This window comes from Corvus brachyrhynchos, unplaced genomic scaffold, assembly GCF_000691975.1.
Source record: "Corvus brachyrhynchos isolate BGI_N302 unplaced genomic scaffold, ASM69197v1 scaffold856, whole genome shotgun sequence".
Lineage (NCBI taxonomy): Eukaryota > Metazoa > Chordata > Aves > Passeriformes > Corvidae > Corvus > Corvus brachyrhynchos.
Window position 1 is genome coordinate 106,016 of NW_008238673.1, and position 20,281 is coordinate 126,296.

The 20,281-nt window shown below is 40.3% G+C and overlaps 1 protein-coding gene and 1 long non-coding RNA gene across 3 annotated transcripts in view; one reads left to right on the plus strand and one right to left on the minus strand.

Moving 5' to 3' along the window:
• The window catches only part of LOC108447591, a 7,119-nt gene extending 7,017 nt beyond the window's left edge, over window positions 1-102 (minus strand). The window contains exon 1 of the long non-coding RNA XR_001863248.1: window positions 15-102. This is a non-coding gene — a long non-coding RNA (uncharacterized LOC108447591). The remainder of the gene's footprint in view (window positions 1-14) is intronic.
• TSPAN5 (tetraspanin 5) overlaps window positions 1-20,281 on the plus strand; it is an 85,153-nt gene continuing 64,872 nt past the window's right edge. The window contains exon 1 of one of the 2 annotated variants that reach the window (XM_008636690.2): window positions 1-132. In XM_008636690.2, coding sequence (XP_008634912.1) covers window positions 52-132 — 81 coding nt within the window. In that variant the 5' untranslated portion in view covers window positions 1-51. The remainder of the gene's footprint in view (window positions 133-20,281) is intronic. The other variant, XM_017738089.1, reaches the window with a different exon arrangement.

A 20,281-nucleotide genomic window follows, 5' to 3' on the forward strand; every position in this document is an offset into this window, starting at 1 on the left:
CTTTTGGTTCTCACCCTGGCTGCGAGCAAAGCGTCTTCATGAGCGCAGAGGATGTCCGGAAAGCACTACAAGGGGCCTGAAGTCAGTTGTTGCATCAAATATTTCATCTTCGGCTTCAATGTCATTTTCTGGGTAAGTGGGGCCGTTTTTGCGTCTTCCTCTGCTTCCTCCTCCTCCACCTCCCCGGCCGTCGCCGCTCCCGGGCTGAACACGGCCAGGAGCGACAGGGACGTGTGACAGCCCGGCGTGAGGCGGCGGGGGGATTTTGGATGAGGTGCGGGTGCGAGGCCGGGGTGCCGCTGCCTCCGGTCAGCCCTTGCCCGGGCAAGTTGTGGTGCTGCATTCCTCCACCTCCCGGGGGTGCCGGTTCCTCTTCCCTTCCGGCTCTCCTAATTGCTTTTGTTGTAAAGCGGGTTTAGTGCCTTCTTCCCCTCTCCCCGTCTTTTTCTTTTTTCCTGTTCCCTTCTTCCTTCCACGACCTCTGCTTTGTGGTGGGAGAGGAAGGGAGCAACCAGGCACCCAGGCCTGGAGAACGAATTGATCTGCATGTTTTCACGCTGCCATCCCTGTTAGATGCAAATAATAGAAAGAATCACAGCTCAGGTTCTCTGCACAGTGCTGTTTAATGATTTCACAGTGATGAAGTTGTGTATGGTTTATTATGATTAGCTATTAACACATAGTAGTAGTAGCAATAATAGGATGGAGGAGGGAGGAAACGGTATTTCCACCCATCCCTAAAGTGCAAGCCCGTAGGAGGCCTGTTTGGGCATTTGTTGGGATTCCTGGCTGTGCTGCTTGATCTGCCTGCACAGTATCTTGTTGCACCATTCCCCACCGGCTGTAGAGTAGGCAGAACTGTACAGTGAAATGTAACCTGCCTGTAACAGTACTTCTAGCATCTTCTCGATGTGTTGGATTTGAAAGAGAAGCAGCTGTTTTCGGATGTTCATACCAAATTTCATAACCACAGAGGGGGAGGGGAGGGGGTGAGCCTTCTCACACACATGTGAGTGATGAGGTCTTCTCACTGCATGGAATGTTAAAGTCAGGTGAAGGCTCTTACATGTACAGTTCCCCTCTTTCCATGAGGTATTCTGCACAGCAGTGAGAAACACGCATAAACCCAGCTTCACAGATTCACAGAACATTCTGAGTTGGAAGGACCCACCAGGATCATCGAGCTCTGGATTGAACCCAGATGGTGTGGGTGTGTTTTTGAGGGGCTTTGGAAGCAAGTTGAATACATATCCCATATAGCAGCTTGTTTGGACTAGAAAGGAGAATTGGGGAAAAAAGCCCCAACATCAACTTGAAAGTTATGGATGAAGGTAGGGAGGAATAGAGGAGAGAAACCTTCTGAGCAGTGCTGAGCTTCTGATTGTCCCCTTGGGGAGAACAGAGGACAGTGGTTACGTGGATAGCAGGTATCCATAGCTAACCTCAGGTCTATGTTCCTGGAAAATTAAGATACCTGAAGAAGATGTTTTGAAAGGATGGCGGTTTTGATTAAGTCCATTTATACTGTAATACCTTGCCTTAAACAAGAAGATATGCTGCGAGAGTGAAGCTGACTGTGGCTTTATGTCAGTGTTTACTTGGCCCCAGACCGACCCCTGCAGATGAACGGTAGCAAGCTTTGTATTATTCTGACCCTATAGAGCTGTTGTGATTGTACTCTTGGCTCAGTTTTTGGTTGTTGAGTTTGCCATGGTTCTTTTCCCTTGTCTGTTTTTTTGTTTTGATTCTGCTGGGCATATGTTGCTGTGAACACAGATACTTTTCAGCAGGGAGCAAGTAGTGTGAGGAACACTTGCGTGCTGTGTCCTTGGACTGAGAGAGGGAAGTTATGGTGGAATCTACATAGCCATGTTAACTTGGCCTTTCACACACTGTTGGTCTGTCAGAAGCTCTATGTTCTGTAATTTCCTTCATTTTATTCTCTGCAGGTGAATGTGTGGATGGTGCAAGTGGGGAAGTGGTTATGTTTTAGGTTTTCTGTAACTAGTCTTTTTCTTATTTCTGTGTTCCTGAGGCTGATGCAGCATAGCTTCTGCATGATGGCAGGTGTGCCTCTGTTGTAACTGAATGGGCTAAAGGCTTTATACTGCTGGAATGCTAATCTGAAAGCCTGAAAAAATACAATTGTGTATCACCCACTCTGCCACTTGCTCGATGTGTGGCCCTTGCTTGCAGATTTCCTCTTTTGCAAAATGCTAATTGTCTCATTTGTGTTCCTGGCTAAACTTCTTGAAATTCACAAAGACCAAGCACTTTGAGAGTTTAGTAATTTCTTTAGAATATTGTAATCTCTTTATGAGAGAGCCAGCATTTATTACCATGTCTCTCCTGATTTGGAGTGAAAACCTAGGCAGATACTCTTGTTGAATACATGTTAATGTTGTTTATACTGAAGTAATAGCAGACCCTTCAGTAACTGGGCCAGAAAAGCTGTAAATGAAAATTGATGAAAATGAAATGAAAATGAAAATGAAAATTCAATTGATTGTTTACAGAAAGCGGTAATCAAAAATAGCCACTAATGTAGTCATTGTAAATAGATCGAAATGACAAAGAGGTGATCATATTAACCCCATGACACTTTCCAGGATCTTGCAAACAGGGAGATATATAGCACACCTTGTTAGACCTTCTATCTGAGTGTTATTATGTAGTGGTTTTAACACAACCTTTTAAAATGTAAATGTAAACAAAGAATATACTCTCTATTCTGCATCATAAAACAGTGGACTAAAAATAAAGAGAACTGAGTTGGAAGAGCAATGATTTTGACAAGAAAATTGTCAGTGCTTTGAATAGAGGAATATTACAGATCTGCTGAAATTATGTGGGGAATGATTGTACTTGCTACTTAAACTCAAGTTATTACAAAGAATCTGAGACTTTAAATGCCACAGAATAGGGGCAAAATAAATTACCAGACCTTTTTGTCTTTTTTGTTTTGTGCTGGTCAGGTATTTTATGCCTTAAAAACCACAAGAGAATTATTAGGACAATTAATATGGGAAAGTTGCACTCCAATGCTGTGTGACTTTAGTTGTGACTAAAGGTGACAGTATTCTTTTTTAGGAGATAGTTCTCAGGCTTGCACCACTCCAGGTAACGTATTTGTGCCTAAATATGTGTTTCGTACTGTTGTAGAAGACAATATTATCTGCTGAATCTATGCATAATTAATGTTCTAGATGTATTTGCAGGCTTAATTTCTTTTGGAAATTCAGTGTTAAAGTTGATAAATACTCTGGAAATGTTTGTTCAGGAAAGCTTATTTTATGAGACTATTCTGTCATGGAAAAGGAAATCTGATTGGGCAGTCTCCAAAATAATATTCTGGAACAGAGAGCTAATAGGCACAAATGCATCTAAATCTAAGGCTGGAACTCAGTGTCGTGTTTCCCTTTACACTGCTCAGCTGCTGTCCTGCTGGTTGTGCACACACCTGTGCTTTAGCTCCACTGCCATTCTGCCGGTGCTAAAGCACCACACGCTCCGTGTGCTGCCTGTCTCGGCTGGCAGCTGCTGCGGTAGGCACTGCTTTTTCATGAGCCGTTCTGGTCTTGTCTCGGTAAAGCATAAAGCTGTAATATGAGGTAACAGAGAACGCTTTTCTGTACTCAAAGCAAGCAAGCAAACAACACCTCCTTCCCCCTTTGGCTTCCATGTAGAACGATGTCAAAGGCATGGTGCTAAAGGTTAAAGTAGGCTGGCCTGCTTCACAAAGGGCAAGAACTATTTCCCCCTTACTTTAGAAAGACAGTTTTAGGCTGACTTTTAGTTTCAAGAAGTGTTTTTAATTGTTCTCTATGCTTTTTTATATTTATGGAAACGGTGGATGTATACCATTGTTAAGATCTATATTTCAATCCACACTTGATTCTACTGACCCTGGTCTAATTGGAAAGATGTATAAAAAGCACTGACGCCTCAGAAACTTTATCTGGTGATTCATTCTAAGTTATGAGCTATGCTGCAATTATGATACATCAGCATACTACGAGTCATAACTCGTGTTTTAATTTGCTTGGCATCTGCTGTATTTGATGGCAACTGTATGGGAATCTAGATAGTCTTCTGAATTACAGAGAGGTAGCGGGAAGAAAATAAGGTTATGTAAGTGTGTTACAGGAAAAGTGTTGGACAAGTGCACTGACCTTTAAAGGACAACCAGTAGATTGCTTATTAAATTTTGTACATTGTTGATAGTTTATTTTTCAAAGGGGGAGAAGATAATTCTCTGATGTCAGCTGGTTTTCAGATATCCACAAGGAAGTTTTGATTATGTAATTTTTCCCTTGCCACAGTGGTTAAAAAAAACCCCAAACAAATCAATGTGAGGCTTGTTCCATGCAATTTTGGAATGCGTTCTGTAGCATTTGATCTTTGCACTGGGAGGATGTCCTTGCAGTAGAAGTGGAAGCATTCCGTTCATTTCCCTCCTCTCCCCCTTTACGATCAAATGGCTTTTATTTTTTCATTTTACATTTCTTCATAGCACAGATGAAGCATAGCTAAGCATTCCACCTGTGGTCTTGTCAGAAAGAGAATAATGCTTGTTTTGGGCAAGTACTCCACTGTTTTGTAACAGTGAAAGGTTGGGGGCGTATATATTGGTGAAATAGGTGCATTATTGTGAGGTCGGGATTCTTGAATTCCTCAGTGTCTCTTTCAGCAGATGTAGCCTCAGTCTTTCAAATGCATATAAAAATTTAGTAACTGCTGGCTCCGGGGGACTTACTTCAGATTTGTAGAGGTCATACTTAGAATAAAAATTTTCCTTGCCTTGTATTCCCTCATAACGTTGTGGTAGGGTGTATCATTGGTAATATAAAAAGAAATAGGTGAGGAACATGGGAGAAACTATTTCCTTTCTCATAAATATTTGTTTTGTCAAAATTGGGTGTTCATAACTGTATTACTGTTTTAAGTTATTTGATGTTTCTATTTTCTAAAAGATTGAAGAAGCATAAGGGAACTAGAACTAGAGAAAACACGTGATTAATTGTGACTTCTCTTGTTTGATGTCAGTGTGCTTCAAGAGAATATTATTGGAACTATCATATGCAGCTTATATACTTTCCTTCTGTGTTAAAGATGAATTTGCTAAATATATTTACCAGTCTTCCACCTTGATTGAATTGTCACAGTATGTTTTTTCTGGTGACACATCTGTCTCAAAGTATGAAGAGTCAATTTTGAATCTTCAGTGTCCCAGTCAGAGAAAAGCTGATCCATGTGAATGGCACCCAGAGCACAGGCAGCCCCAACAGAATACTTCTGCGAGTGAAACATCTTACGGTATTTGTGTGTGCAAAAAGAAATTATCATTGGTCCTAATCCCATTGCCCTTGTTGCATGTTGATAATATTTCCATAATAAAGGCAACAAATCCATGTTCTGCAACATTGAATTTGAAGGTGGTTGTGCTACCTTAATTCTAATAAGGCAGTCTTTGCACTGTGAACTTTTTGGTGTATGTATTCGGATGTACATATTCAACTGTAGTGGATGATGTAACAGGCATGTAGGGAAGGCATGAGCTGTTCTGGGGAAGTAGGACTTTGTTTTTCCAGATGAGAACCCAGAAAACATGTTCTTGTAAACAAACAAAAAAATTACATACAAGGTGCAGTTGATTTAGGGTAATTTTCAGATGGAAGATGTGGAAGGGAAAGGCTTTTTTTTTGGAGGGGGAGAAGAGGGGTTCAGAGGTTTTTTTTGTGTGGAGAGTAGTAAGAAGAAAAATGTAAGGGACTTCTCTATCCTCTCCAGTGGACAGGATTGAAAGTATGTATGTAGTCTGTTATTTAAGAATGCTCTCTAAGACCTAATTCTATAGAATTATCATAATCCTGATGTACTTCTTAGTGAACTTTAATTTATTCTTTATTCCTCCAACTCTGTAAGATGCAAGTTAATGATTGGTAGAGGATGAGAAACTTGAACTTACAGTTAGTGAAACATCACTTCCTTTTCTTTTGAGTCCCAGTTCTACGAATAGACGTTTTGAAGTCTATGTTGAAAAAGCATGATAAGCTGTTTTTGGCACCAGGGGTGCTACAAGTTATAAATTTGGAGCCAGAAGCTGATGTGTTGTTAAGTGCTCAGGCTAGATACTTCAACAGTTCATACTCCATTAACCAAAAGCAGTAACCTGTGAAGATTTGCTATGGGCATTTAGAATACAATGTTTTGCTTTCAGTTAAAACCGGAGGTGAGAGAAAATATTTTTGACCCAAAATAATCACTTGACCTAATTCTACCAGCTAGGAAATTCTGGTCTTAAACTACAGTGCTTCAGGAGAGCCTTGTTTTGCCCAAAATTTGCAGCACGCTTCTCAAATGCATGGCTAGTAGCCTGTCAACAGGACTGTAATTGTTTTATTGATGTAGACAGGAGAGCAAGGAGCTGAACAGCTCATGAAGTAACCCAGCTCTGTTAGAGATGACCCAGAAGTCACTGTCAGCATTAGCCATGAAAGTGCCTTCCAGTATGGTAGTATTTTAAACTTCTTCATTTCTGACTTTTACATTAGCTAGAATTTCATGGTGACTTTGTACTCGTGTACAGTTTGTCTGTTTCTCATTAAAAATTAGCAAATATTGTTACAATGAGGTAAAGAATTAACACAAAAAAAGCTTGTCCAATTTCTGATGAATATACTGAATTGCATTTCATAACAGTTTTACAGTGCAAAATCCAGCAATACATTAGGCCTTAAATCAGTAAAGAATAACCTTTCTTTTTCATTGTACTATCATGTGAATTTGCAAAACATCCCATTTTTTGTGATCGTGCTGCTGCTGCTGCCACAAAATAGCTTATTTCGTGATGCAAGGCCCCAAAAAACACTCACTTAATGAGACTCCTGAAAGGGTTTACAGTTTCTCACGTGCTCTTGAGTTAGATGCACAGGAGAAATGCTGACAAGATGTTCTCAAGAGGTCAAAACAACAAAAAACTTCGCTGGCAACTTCAGAAAATCAGATAACTTTGGCAAAAGTTTAGAGCAGCATTCACTCAACATAAAACACTTCACAGAGCATTAACATAGCCCGTTCAAGTAAGCAAACTCCAAGCCTGTCTGATTTTGAGTTACTCAAAACTCTGAGAAGAGGGAGTTAGAAGAAGAAAGAGGAAGAGAGAAAGACAGGAAAGATACAGAAAAGAACAAGTATAGCTACCACTCCTGGTTCCAGCAGTGTTCAGCTGATAGAAATTCCAAGAGGAGGTAGAGTCAAGACCTGTGCTTGCCTCATGCTTCAGTTCAGTACCCTTGGCTTTCCTGAGCCCTTCCCCCAGGTTGGACTTAGGGTCATCTGGCCCCTCTGGGGCTAGACTGGGGCTCCAGGGATGGGATGTGGAGCATTGCCTCTGGTGTGGCAGGGACTGGTTACCACTGTGTGGCTGGGATACAGGCCCAGAGGGGGATGTGTGTGTGCAGAGCAGGGCATCACCTCCCCAGAGCAAGGCCTGACTTACCTCTTCTCCTGTACATGCACCCAAAATATTTCGAGCCAGCGGCCCTCCCAGTCTCTCCCATGCGGTTCTCTGTGGATAGAGATTTTCCCTGATTTCAGCAGTATTTTGTACAGGTGTAAGGGTTGGTGTGGGTGGATGTCACTGTTGGCATAGTGCTCAGTGTAGCTGCTTCTGTAACATCCACAGAGATCTAGAGCAGTTCAGCCTTCTCCGTATGCTGGCATTTAAAAATGTCACTAACACACTGAGGCTTGCAGTCAGGGGTGCTTGATTTGGTATCAAACTCTGACTCAGTGTGATCTCATATAACCTCCAGATGGCCTGACTTGCAGAGATGCTAAAAATAGTCAGATCCTACTCCTTTAGCATTATAAACTAAATGAGGCTGTTGCAGTATTTATTTTAATGCACATCAGTCTCCACATCAGATTCTTCAGCTAATGTTTCAGCTTTCCAGTCACTTTCCTCTGGACAGCATTTAGAATAAGTATTTCATCACACACAGAGGATCTTGTGAATGAACTGTCAATTTCCCACAGAACTGGGAAAAATCAATATGCCTCTTCCAGGCCTTGAAAATGCCTCTGCTCCTAGTGAAGACTCTGTTACATCAAATCATACTGAAAATCATTTCAAGCAACATTCCTGATGTGTGGTGACAGAAGAGCTTTTTTCCTTTTGCAGCAAAGCGAATAAATACTATGAAAACACTTTGTACCTATTCTGTATTTGCTGCCTCCTGGTTTTCCCAACAGCAAAACTTCTTACAGGGGAAAAACAACCAAAGAATGATAGGAGCTTTTGCTTAAATAGGTTCTCTTTCTCCTCAGTAAGCAAGTAACATTATTTCTAAAAGTGTTTGGTCCTTCTTTGTCGTATTGAATTCAGAGAAGGCATTAAAAGAAGACTAGACGTCTTTAGATACGTGCAATATTTTGGGTTCATAGAGACTTCTGTTTTGTTCACTTCATCAGCATGGTGTTGATCAGTTAAAACCTGAGTATGTCTGCTGTCATTGCTCTAGGAAGCTACTGTTAGAGGGTACTGAGTATGAAATAAATGATACTGCAAGGATGCTTGCAGTAACTTGGCCTATGGAGTGTTTCCTAGTGTTAGTGGATTATGTGTGATGAGAGTCCAACTTAATTTATATTGATTTAGGGGCAAATCTTCCATGACATGGAACATTATTTTGTGTCACAATTTTCTCTGTGTCAAGAGGGCAGGCTCTCTCAACTGAGCTCTGGTGCCCCAAGCAAAGGTGCAGCAGCTCTGTGTGTGGGATGTCATCCCAAGCAGACCCACCTCGTGCCTGTCATTTTGTCCGAGCCTGCACTACAGGTTCTCCCTGTTGGATACCTTTGCTTTACGTACCCATGTGTAGGGCATATACTTACCCTTGTGAGGCTGGGTTCTGTGTGCTTGCCTCTCATTGAACTGCATCCCTTCTGCTACATTCTGTTTGCCAATGGGCTGTGATTTAAAAATCCTGTGATTTAAAAAGTTTGAAGAAAGTTCCCTCTATGTGCTGTAAATGGTTTATATATAGGAGCAGAGACATTGAGGAAAAGGTTCATAGATAATGTATGGCAAAGGTTTTGTTGCTTTGTGCTGTGCTTCAATTAACTATGTCACCTTGTGGAAGAGTCTCTGCAATGCCATGTGATTGGAGTGTTTCAGACTGGAGCGCAGAATTTGGAAATGGTGACGTTTCAAAACAGAAATCAGATAATGAGAAGGGTTGCCAAGTACCGTGGGCACCTCTCAGCTGGGAGTATACTGGGGGGTTCTACTATGCACAGAGCAAGGGTTTCAGATTCTTTAATTTTAATTTTTGCCATTTAAATATAAAACGAGAAAGATTCCCTGTTCCATGTGGGTAAAAGATAGTTTTGTAGAAATTGTCTTCCTGACTGCCAGTTCATGTGGGTATATGTCTACAGGAGTATGTGTGAATTCAGTCAGTCCAACAATGATTAAATATGTAATTAAAGAATAGTTAAATATATAATTAAAATAATTTAAAAAGAAGAGGTAAGACTTGTAAAATTAGAATTCCTCTTTTCCAAGGAGTTATCCAATTAATTTCTAGATGAAAATTCATCCAACTGGCTTGTGAAGACTATAAAATATATATAAAAAATATGTATGATTGCAGTTAAAAAATAACTAAGGTCCAGTTTTTATTCAGTATTGCTTGACAACTATTCTCTTGTTTCTTTTTCTCTCTATGGCCATTAAGGGGGGATGTGAACTGCTGCCTAACTCAATTTTTTTTCATCTCCGTATGCCTAGGAGGACCTGTTTCTATTGCAGGGCCACTTCCCACTTTGGTTGTGGGAGCTTTTCAGGATTGGTTTTGGTGTGCGGCCTTGCAAATTCTGGTGTCAGAATGAGAGCAGGAGGCTGCAAACAGCTGAGGCTGGCAAAAAGCTGCAGAGCCAAATGTGTTAATGCAGCTTCAGTGGACTGACAGCAGTCAGTTACCAGATTTGGCTGAGAACTCTCTCACCTGGGTCAATTTCTATTGATTTGCTGTTTGGCTCCAAGAATGAAGTGTGGGAAGATGGTAGAACCAGCTTCTCCTTTCCCTGCATAGATCGACTTAAAGTGATCAGCTGCAAGTGAATTGGTTTTGGACTATGGTGTACACAGAGGTGTAAGACACGATGCTGGGTCAATATTTAGCTCACTCCAGTGAGGACTTTTATGCAGATGTAAGTGCTACCCCTCTGGTGCACTTTGATCTTCGCTGTTTTTGTAAAAGTTATGGTGGTTATCTGTTTACTCCTGCTTGCTCAGTGATGTTGGAGTAACAATAAACAGTGATTATCTTCCAAGGTTATTGTAATGTGAACTAAATTTGAGCTTAAGTGGACAGCTCCATCATTTATCTCTCTGGTTTTTCCTTCCCATAAATGTTATTCCAAACACTGTGCCACTCCCTGTAAAAACGCTAATCCTTCATTGGTGTGGCCTGCTAGATGGGGTGGCAAGTGACCTTTCTGAAGAGAGTTTGTCGTGATTATCCATTCCCAAGTGGTATCCTTTCTGGGGGCTTGTTACATGCAAATGGTTAGTATGCGTTCAACGCTGGAGATACATTTATATATATATATATATATATATATATATATATATATAACACAATGCATACATATATATATATATATATATAATATATCCACAAAATAATGCAGTAATTAAAAAAAAATTCTGATTTGCTAGAGCAGAAGTTTATTAACTTATGTACCTAAAAGCAGGACTTGAAGGGACTGGAAACACATCTAACTGCTGTTGCATGCAGAGAAGGACTTTGCTTCCTCTGACTGTATTCTGATGCTGTGTTCCTGCTGGGAGCTCTGGCATGGTCACAAGTAGTGTTCCCACTTCAGATGTGTGGGGCTGGGTGTGGTTTGAAAACATTGCTTTCTTTTTGTATTCTTTGTTTTGAGAATAGGCAAAACCACTGCCTGGATAGTCTAAAGGTTTGTGGTGTTATTTGAATCAATATTTATTCTGCAGGAACTTTTGCATGCAAATAAGTATGTATTTGACTCAAGAATGTAAGCCAATTGCATTTTTACATGGTTTATGTCCTTGTTGGCCTCTGCTTTCCTACATTTTTCCTAAGCCACTCCTCATGCCTGTGGGAGAGGAAGTAGCTCCTGCAAGAATGCAGCTAATAACTTTGCATATTAAAGAAAACCAATCCCAATCCTGATGAGACTGACACTCAAGGATTTGTGCCACTGTAGTAGATGAATGAATTGTGACTCCCATCTGGCCATTTTTATTTGAATACTCTTCTCTGCCCCATAGATTCATGATCCTATCAGCTGTCCTGCAGTGGGGCTGACATCTGAGAGGCAAAAGGACAGCTGTGGGCTACAGTAGCTTTTGTCTTCAACTTCCCCATCCCAGAAATAGGTGTGTGTGTAGGATTTCTAGTGAACTCTCTATCATCTGGTGTTTCATATATTGTTTTAAATGTACCATGCCTGTTAAATGGCAGTGATGAAGTACTCCACTTACTTGTGGTTTTCATGTCAACAGCAGCTCACTACTGCCTAGAGAAATTACCTTGCCTCTTGTAAATACCCTATTCTTGTTGGTTTTGCCCACCTTTCAGTTTGTGCTCTACTCCAGCTTGCAGAGGCTGTTCTCTCTGTTCTATTCTCCAAGGAAGTCCTTTCTGTGTCTGTTCTTACACTTGTCACCTGGAGTAGAAAGCTCACCGGAGCCTCTACACGGTCACTGTCATGCCGCAAGAGAGGCAGTTTGCGAACTCTATTACTGGAGTTCAGCCACATGTCCACAGGAAAGTGGGAAGGAGAAGTAAAAACCCAACACTGGCTGGTTTTTGTACTATTTTATAAGGTTCTTGTTCCTATTTGACAAACAGCTTTGTTCCATAAGCACGTGTACGCCTTTCAGTGTAATGTGCAAGCATCTCCTTTTGAAACAGCAAGCCTCACGTTGGTGCAAGACCTTCCAAATAACACCGTGGGAGATAATACTTCTTTAGTTACTGTGTCAAACTGTAAGTCTGGTGAATATCAAAGCTGTGCATACAGCTCTTGCTCTGATGTGAAGAATGTCACATTTCATAACAATTCATAAAAAATTGCTGCAGGACTGAGCTGCGTAGAATCAAGTGAGGTAGAATGGATGAGGCTATTTTAGGGACTGGCATGGTCATAGAGATTTGAGGGATGTGCTGAGTCTCCTGTTTGCACCATGTGGAAGGCCTGTTGCTGTTGAAGTCCAGGATCTCAGTGGTGTTACTTGAGGCTGGAGTACAGGGCTGAAATTTAAATATGCTGGTGATTATTGCTGCTGTATGAGTTAGAAACATACTGTGAAGTCCTAAGTACTTTATGGTGAGAGTTGGTGGGACTCCTATATCTTTGGAGATGCATCAGAACTCTGGTGAGTATTTCTACTTAAATCTTCTTAGGGTACTAAGGTCAGATTTTCATTTATGCTAAAAGGCTACCTTGTTCCTATCTGCCATTGTAACATGTCCTTAAAATCACTGCATATTATATTTATGGAGCAAGCTAGAACAATTCTGGTATATCAAAATTGTGTGTTAACAAAATTGTTCAAGTGAGCAGTATTAGACTCCTAGCTTGACGAGTTTGAAGGACTTAAGATGGAAAGATGGACTTTGCATTGTGGGATATGATTGGACTTCTGTATAAATGACGGTGAGAAGAGAAACTTGTAATTTGTCACAGAATAAGCGGGAATGGAATACACACATTTGTTCATAAAGCAGAAGGTGTTTAAGAATGTAAGCTTATAAAAGTGAGAGGGTAGTCATATTTTGTCTGAAAAAAGACTTGCTTTGTTTTTTATTCCATTTCCATCTTTCTTTCTGGGAAGATACTTCTCTGCAGTTATTGTTATCAAAGCGCTGCTCTTGTCATTGTTTCACTCAGTTTTGTTAGTAGAATTTTAGTTCAAAAACTTTCTACCTTGGAAAAAACAAACACAAAGGCAAACCAAAACAAACACAAAGGCAAACCAAAACAAACACCCATAAAGTTGTTTCAGAATTCACAGAAAACAAACTGTGGATCAATTATTAAGTGGCTTTCCTCTCCCTCATCCACTTCCTGATGTGTTATTAATTTTGCATGAGCCCCCTGCTTAGCCCCTCATGCACTTAGAGTATAGAGCGCAAAGGCTTTCAGCACTGTTAGTGACTGGGTACTTACTATGACCCTCTGCATAAGAGCAGACAGATCCTGCTGACTTCAGTGGGAATCACTTGTTGGAAGCTGCATAATTGTTTTACAAACAATGTAGGTTTAAAAAAAAAAAAAAAAAAGGGAGGATGTGTGAGAAAGCCCAAAGAGGTCCCCCAAACAAAACACTGAAAAGTTGTTCAAAAGAGCTGGAGCAATCACTTCAGTTGCCTAAGTAGTTAAATCCTGGCAAAAAGAATGATGGAGTGGTCTAACCAAAATCTCTGGCAGACAACAGTCGAGCCTACCAGGGTGTGTTCCTGCTCATTTGTGTTTCAGAGTAAGCAGCTTGCCTGGGCATCCATTACATGATAATTTCCCTGTGGCAACAGGAGCTCTATGAGACTCTAACACTTAGATCATTGAGAGAACTTAGCTGATGAAGGACGCAGAGTTCATCCTCAGCAAGCAATTGTGACTGTGTTTTCTCTAATTGTAGAGTAGTGGTGTGTTTGTACAAAGTAGCTTTACATGTGCTGAAATACGTGCAGAAAACAGTGGTTTCTGCAGGCTATGTGCCTTGCTACCAGTCTGGACAGCAAGCTGGTCACTGCTGTCATTTTTTATAAGTAGTGATTCATAGCACTTCATTGAGTACTGAGTCCTGCTTTTGCCAGGCATGTACATAATAACAGGAACTTCATGATGAGTTTGTGTCCGAGGGAGCTGCTAATGCCCAGCTCTAAAGCACCACTACTGATGTGCTCTACCAGCAGCTCCCTAAGAAATCTCCACATTGTATTAGTGGCATCTAATCTAAACAACAGTTTAGATTAAAGATAGTGGCTTCTGCATGAAGTATGTTCTATTATTGCTAATGGTGTCTTATCAAGTAAGCTAGTGTGTCAGATAAAAGAATTTCTGTAAACGAAGCATAAAAGAAGCTGTATATATAAATCAAGCCTGAAAATCAAATTACGGCTGAATGGGGACTGAACATCTTGGTCTAGTTTTCTTTATGCTTTGGTGATTGATAGAGAAAAAGTAAAAACAGTCTCTCTAAGTGCAGAACTTGATGAATATTGCATTTATTTTCTACTATTGGATTGTTTCAGCACTTTGTAGTAAAACAATATGAGTAGGTAGTTACACTTCGTGCTAGTTCCAGTGGTTTCAATACTGTTAAAAGTAAACATCAAGAGCCACCTTTCTTTTTGCCCTTAAGGAAGGCTTTAAAGAAATGTGAAACTGCTTCTTATTGATAGTTTAGAAAAAAAAAAGTCAAGGTTAACAATCCCTGCTTTTAGATTCATCACACCACCGATCGAGATGAAGAACTTCGAGCTATTGCACTGAAGCCTTAATCTGCTACATGGTCACATACCTTTAAATGAAACATTAACCTCCAGAGCCAAAAATGGTTCCAAGGTTTTGGAGGAGATGTGCTGAGCCTTGCCTTTTGACTAGATTTAATGCAAGGGAGTTTCCTAGGGAAAATAATCTTGCTCTTATTTTTCCCTCTAGTGTGTGAAGAAACAATATATCAACGTATCTACAGCTATTATTAAACAAGTTAAAGTGTTAATGATAAAGAAGTGAAAAAATGTTTCTTTAAAGATCGTGTACTCTGGAGTTCTGTTAGTTTTGTGTGGATTAACAATTTAAATACCTCGAACAGGTTGGTTGGTTTGTTTGTTTTAAAATATCTTCGGCTGTATTTTGTGTGGTGTGAAAGATGTGATAAAAAGGCATTTTTGAATAATCTTTAATTTCCAGCTGGGGTCCCATACAATTCAAAGGTAGTTTGGAGTTTTGGTGGTTTTGTCCCAGGGGGAATTTGAAGATGGTGTCCTTGCCAGCTAAACCAACTTAAAGCCTGTGTAAGATACAGCTTCATGGACCAACTGGGAGTCTGGTGAAGAGTGACATGGGAGGAGAACAACTTCCCTCAGGGGAGGATGTGACTGGGGGAGCCATTTTGCTACAGAAGCACCAAATTGCTTTACCTGCCTTGATTTAAAGCTGTGTATGGGGTTTTTTTGTGAGTGGTGTCCACATCAAACACCAACCCTGCAATTAGTATTTGGCATAATTAGTAATTTCTGTGGACATACCCAGTCTGCAAAAGTCCCCCCTACTGTACACTGAGCAATGTCCCTTGGGAATATTTAATCTTAATTAGCTCAAGTCTGTGTCAAGCTCATTGTCATTTCCATATTGTTTTCAAAGTCTGATACCTTTGATCAACCCCAGGTTGAGTTAGGAAAGCCTAAGGTATGAAAGGAATGTTGAAGTCTGCAGAGCTACAGTTACTACAGAAGTTATGGAAACGAAACCATTAATACTGGTCTGGTATGACCCACTAGGAATTTGTCTGGAATGGTATTTCTACTGCACTTTGCTGAAGGGTGATTAAGGTGTGGTTTTTTCTTTCTCCCTTGAACTTTGGGATGAATATGTGTCTAGTGAAAATTCTTCTTTCTGGCTTAATCTGCGATAATGCCAGCAGTTTGTACTTCGTGGTCTGTAAACTGTTACAAAATTTCAAAAAGCATTCTCAGTGTTCAGAATGAGAGTAGGGTGAAGTTTATGTATTTGTTGTTTGTTCCTAACAAATTATAATCATAAAGTAACTGGAAGCAAAGGAGTAAATACAAAGATTAGTATTGGATGTAATTTTGTGAGCTTATTAAAGGTAGCTCTGAAATTTTCAAGAAATTATATTACTTTAGTGAAAATATATAGCATTAAAACATTGGTTTAAATTCAGACATAATACACTATTAATCAATTCCTTTAATATGGGCATTTTGCATTTAAAATAAAAGGGAATGTTCTTGGATTTGGATAGGACGCAAGGATGAAAACTTGCACAGGGCTAGACAGAAAGTTCTTTTGAAGCTTTGATGGGTGATGTGCTGTGAGGTTTTCTAGTCTTTTCTCTCTGACATCTAATACTATGTTTGGACTGAAGCATTTCCTCAGATAGAAAATAACTAAAATAAGGTGTCACTGCCAAGGCAGACCTCAGCCTTTTTAGAAATGCAACTAAGAGGCCATACCCGTGATCACGCTGGACCAGGCAATAGGTCTGTTTAAGGTAAATATCCTCAGAAAACGAACAGCAGTAGACAGCTGGTGAGAAGTGTAAGAAACAAGGCAGGTACATAATGATAAATCTTAGGGAATATGCTCTGAATCCCCAGCCTTTCAGATCCAGAATTAGTATCTTTGTACTTGGTATCACTATATGATATTTTTCTTTGTGACTTTATCTAGTTGATTGTTGAATCTCTAATTTTCTGAAGTGAGTGACATCCAGTTGTTAGCTGTACCTCTTTTCTATTAGTATTGGCTTTCTTTGGGAGAGGTGGAGTTTCAACGGGCATCTAATAAAGCATTCTACAGCTTAGAGTCAATTAACTTTCATGTTCATCTGCTTAGCTTCTGTGAAACCACAATGAAAATCCTGCATCTGAAGAATGTAGTTTGAAACACCTTTTATCTGCTCCCTGCTGTACCCTGCCCCTGGCTTTTCCACACAATACCATTAAGAAACAAATTTTGGACACCTTCCTTTTCAGTGGTTCAGATGGTTGAATTGGGAGGTGTGTAAAGTTAAGTGAGTGTATTAGTCCAAGGCAGCTACAGCTGGATGTCACAGATGAAAAAACTTGCTGCTGGGAAGAGGAGCTTTAAGTTTCCAGATAGTGACCTAGTTGGATCTTTACACAGCTCCTCCAGTTACAATGGAATAACCATTTTCAGCCCAGGCCATGTTTTAACAGTAAGACATATAGTTGCAGTTTTAATGGAGGATTGCAGTTCCTTGCAGTTCTATCCTTTTTCATCCTCTCCCATGCTTCCCAAAAGGAAGAAACGTGCAAGCCTAAACTCCCAGAATCCTTATATAATTTTGCCATTGATTATGATACAACCTTGTTAAGTAACAAAATAGTATCCAAGAGAGAACTGTGATGGGCAAGTGAATCTGAAGGGTGTTCTCAGGCAGACACCACACTATTCCTTCCTTTGACTATGATTTTGGAAGATTCCAGTAACTGGCTGTAACATAAAAGGTCAAATGTAGCACGTACCTGTTATTTTGGAAGGAAAGGTGTAAAGTTCCTTTCTTGTCTGGGCCCCGAGAAAGCTCCTAAGCAAATGTATGGCTTATGGGCAGTGCTGCCTAGGCTGTCTGTGAAGCAGGGACCAGTGTTGTGTTGAGAGTACAACCCTGAGGGGGGTTGCAAAAGGTAAGTCAGTGGCCAGGCAGTAGAGTGGAGTCACTGGTGCTGTATAAACCTGACATCTGGAAGGTTGTGTCATAGCCCAAGCAAACTTATTAATCAAGGCAAGTTTATAAAAATTATCTTACCTTATACCACAGCATTGGACATCTGATAAAAGAAATGTGAGACTTTTCTTGTTTATTCGCAGAGTAGTCATGGGAAGGAAGGAAGAATGTGTCATGGATGACAACTAGTATTTACTGGCTGACAAAGAAGAGAGAGGCAAGGGAGCAACGTAACCTCATAAGAGAGCATGATCAGATCCTTTACAGCTAGCTGAACATCCAGAGACTGGCTTCAGATTTATACTAGTTTACTAGGCTTGAGAAAGAACTCTGTAAGCTTTTTTTTCCCCCAAAGACTTTTTGTTTTACTTACAAAGGCATTCAGAAGCACTCATTTATTATTTATAAGTTCTTAAGTTCTTATTCTCAGGGCTCAGGTGCATGATCTGAACCCCTTGGGCACTGGATTTCCAGGTAAAGAACTTAGTCTTGTTGCTGTAGGAAAGCTCAAAAAAAAAAAAAAAAAAAAACAAAAAAAGGCCTGAGAAAACAGTTTGGTAGCTGTTCATCTTGAAATTTGTTTTATTTGCTGCATGGGGATCTATTTTGGAAGTACTTCAATGAAAAGTTGGACAGTGGAACAAAACACTTTAAGGCATAGCATTTAAGTGTGCATTCCTTTGATTGATTGATTTTGTTTTCTCAAGTTTTTAGGTGTGTGGTTTTTGGGGGGGTGGGTGGTTTTGTTTGGTTTTTTTGTTGTTGTTGTTGTTATATATATGTGAAGTACTTGGATTAATTCCTGTTTTCCTGGCAGCAACAAAGAGTTGTTCCCTGTCTGCCACATCCTTGTTCACTATATAACTGTGTTCTGCATCACGCCTTGATCTTCCATACGGTAGATTCTACTGAATGAGAAATAAACCCGTCCTGTAAACTGAATTTAATCTATAGGCTAGATCTACTTCCAAAGGTGCAATTGATAGAAAACTGTGCATTTTTCTAGCATTAATAAAATCCAGTGTGATTTTAACACTGTGTGATTTAATCACTGTGTGATTAACAGTCCATGTTAGCATGTTTACTTTTTTATATATACACACAGGTATGTGTGAGTGTGTGTATATATATTTTAACGTTTTTTCCTGGTTCTGTTTTTCCACTTCTGCTCCATACCAATACTGCTGAAGCTCATGTAAGAGGACAGCTCTTGCTCTTGCCAGCCAGAATCTGTTTTTGCAATGAGGGGTCCCTGCTGGGGAAGCCTTTCTTTCCCTGCTCTTTCTTCTCTCCGCAGGGTAGCAGGCATAAGGACTGCCCTCCTGTCTGCTCTGCTGACAGCCGTGCCTTCTCTGCTCCGACTGCAGCAGCTGCTGCTCCTCAGCCTGACTGAGAGAGCATAAATTAAAATACAAAGGTCTCCTGTGGCCACTCTTGGCTGGCAGTGCAATGGCAGATCAGATCTTCCTACATCATCTTCACTTGACTTTCTTCTTTTTCTCAAGAATTTCCTCTGCATTTGTATCAGTCAGTCTTTTACCACTGGGCTGAATAGAAGCAGCAATCCAGTAACTCTAAATATTTTATGTGCTTGTGTCACTGGAGCAGTTTGCAGAGAAAAGAGTCAGCAATGTGGGTTTCACCAAAAGCTCAGGTCTTTCTGCTTTTCATACTGCCTGGAGGAGATGGACTGTTTGTGTGCTTTTCATGGCTGCTGAAGATCCAGAGCTAATTGCTGTTCTCCTCTCCCCACAAAGTCAGTGGGAGTGTTAGAAACAGCAGAACCATTGTGTTGCTTTTGTGTGTGTGTGACTGAGGGCACAGCAGTGAGTGTGAGTGTTTTCTCCAGTGGGCTTTTATTGGTTTTGTTTTGCAGCCTGGTGTCTTACAATGCTTATATAGGGGGTCTCAACCCCAGAGAGTGGAGAGAGGGAGCTACTTAGTGGTGGGGTGGAATGCTGTGCTACAGAATTGACTATGTTGAATTCCTGACCCAATTGTAGGGTTTTTTTTGGGGGGGGGGGGTTGTTTTGCTTTTGCCCCGTGCTTGTCTGACATAGCAGATGTTCTTTGACTCAATGTGCTTAATTGTGAGGACCCTTCCTTGTAGGTGGTAAGTGATGAGGATGACGATGATAATTTTTAATTGTTTTATTAAAGTAACTGTGTCTTCTTCCTCTACTTTTTCCTGCTCTAGATCCCACAGGCTGGTTTGGCTTATTGGGCATTTGTCTCATGCCAATGGCATTGAATAGTCCTTTGTAAGAGTGCTCATGTTTTTGCTAGTCCTCTTATCTGTCTTACCTATTTCAGTCAGAGTCGGAATTCCAACACCTTTGTGGGAAAAAAGTTAAACCCACTAATTTTTTAACCCTTCTTGAAATGTCTTTTTTTTTTTTCTTTTTTTTTTCCCCACCATGGATTGCAATGTTAAAGTTGCACCCTCTTGTGTTGGAGCTTCTGTCATGTTGGATTTGTCTTCAGGGCATTGTCAGGATTGGAAGGCAGCCCTAAGGAAAAGCATTTCAGTAAATGGTTTATTTTTAGTCCCTGAAAATCATGTAAGACATGAGAACCTGTTTTTTTAAATTCCATTTGTATAATTGTCAGATAGTCTTTGATGAAGGTTTGTTCAGGTCCTCTACTAGTTTTATCCACTGCTCTGTGGATTATGGATATGGAGGTTCTCCATGATTTGTGCAATGACTCAATTCTTTCTCTTTAATGTATATATGTTTTGGCTTTAAATGCAAGACTGTGCAGCAGTGAAAGAATATGCAGGCTGAA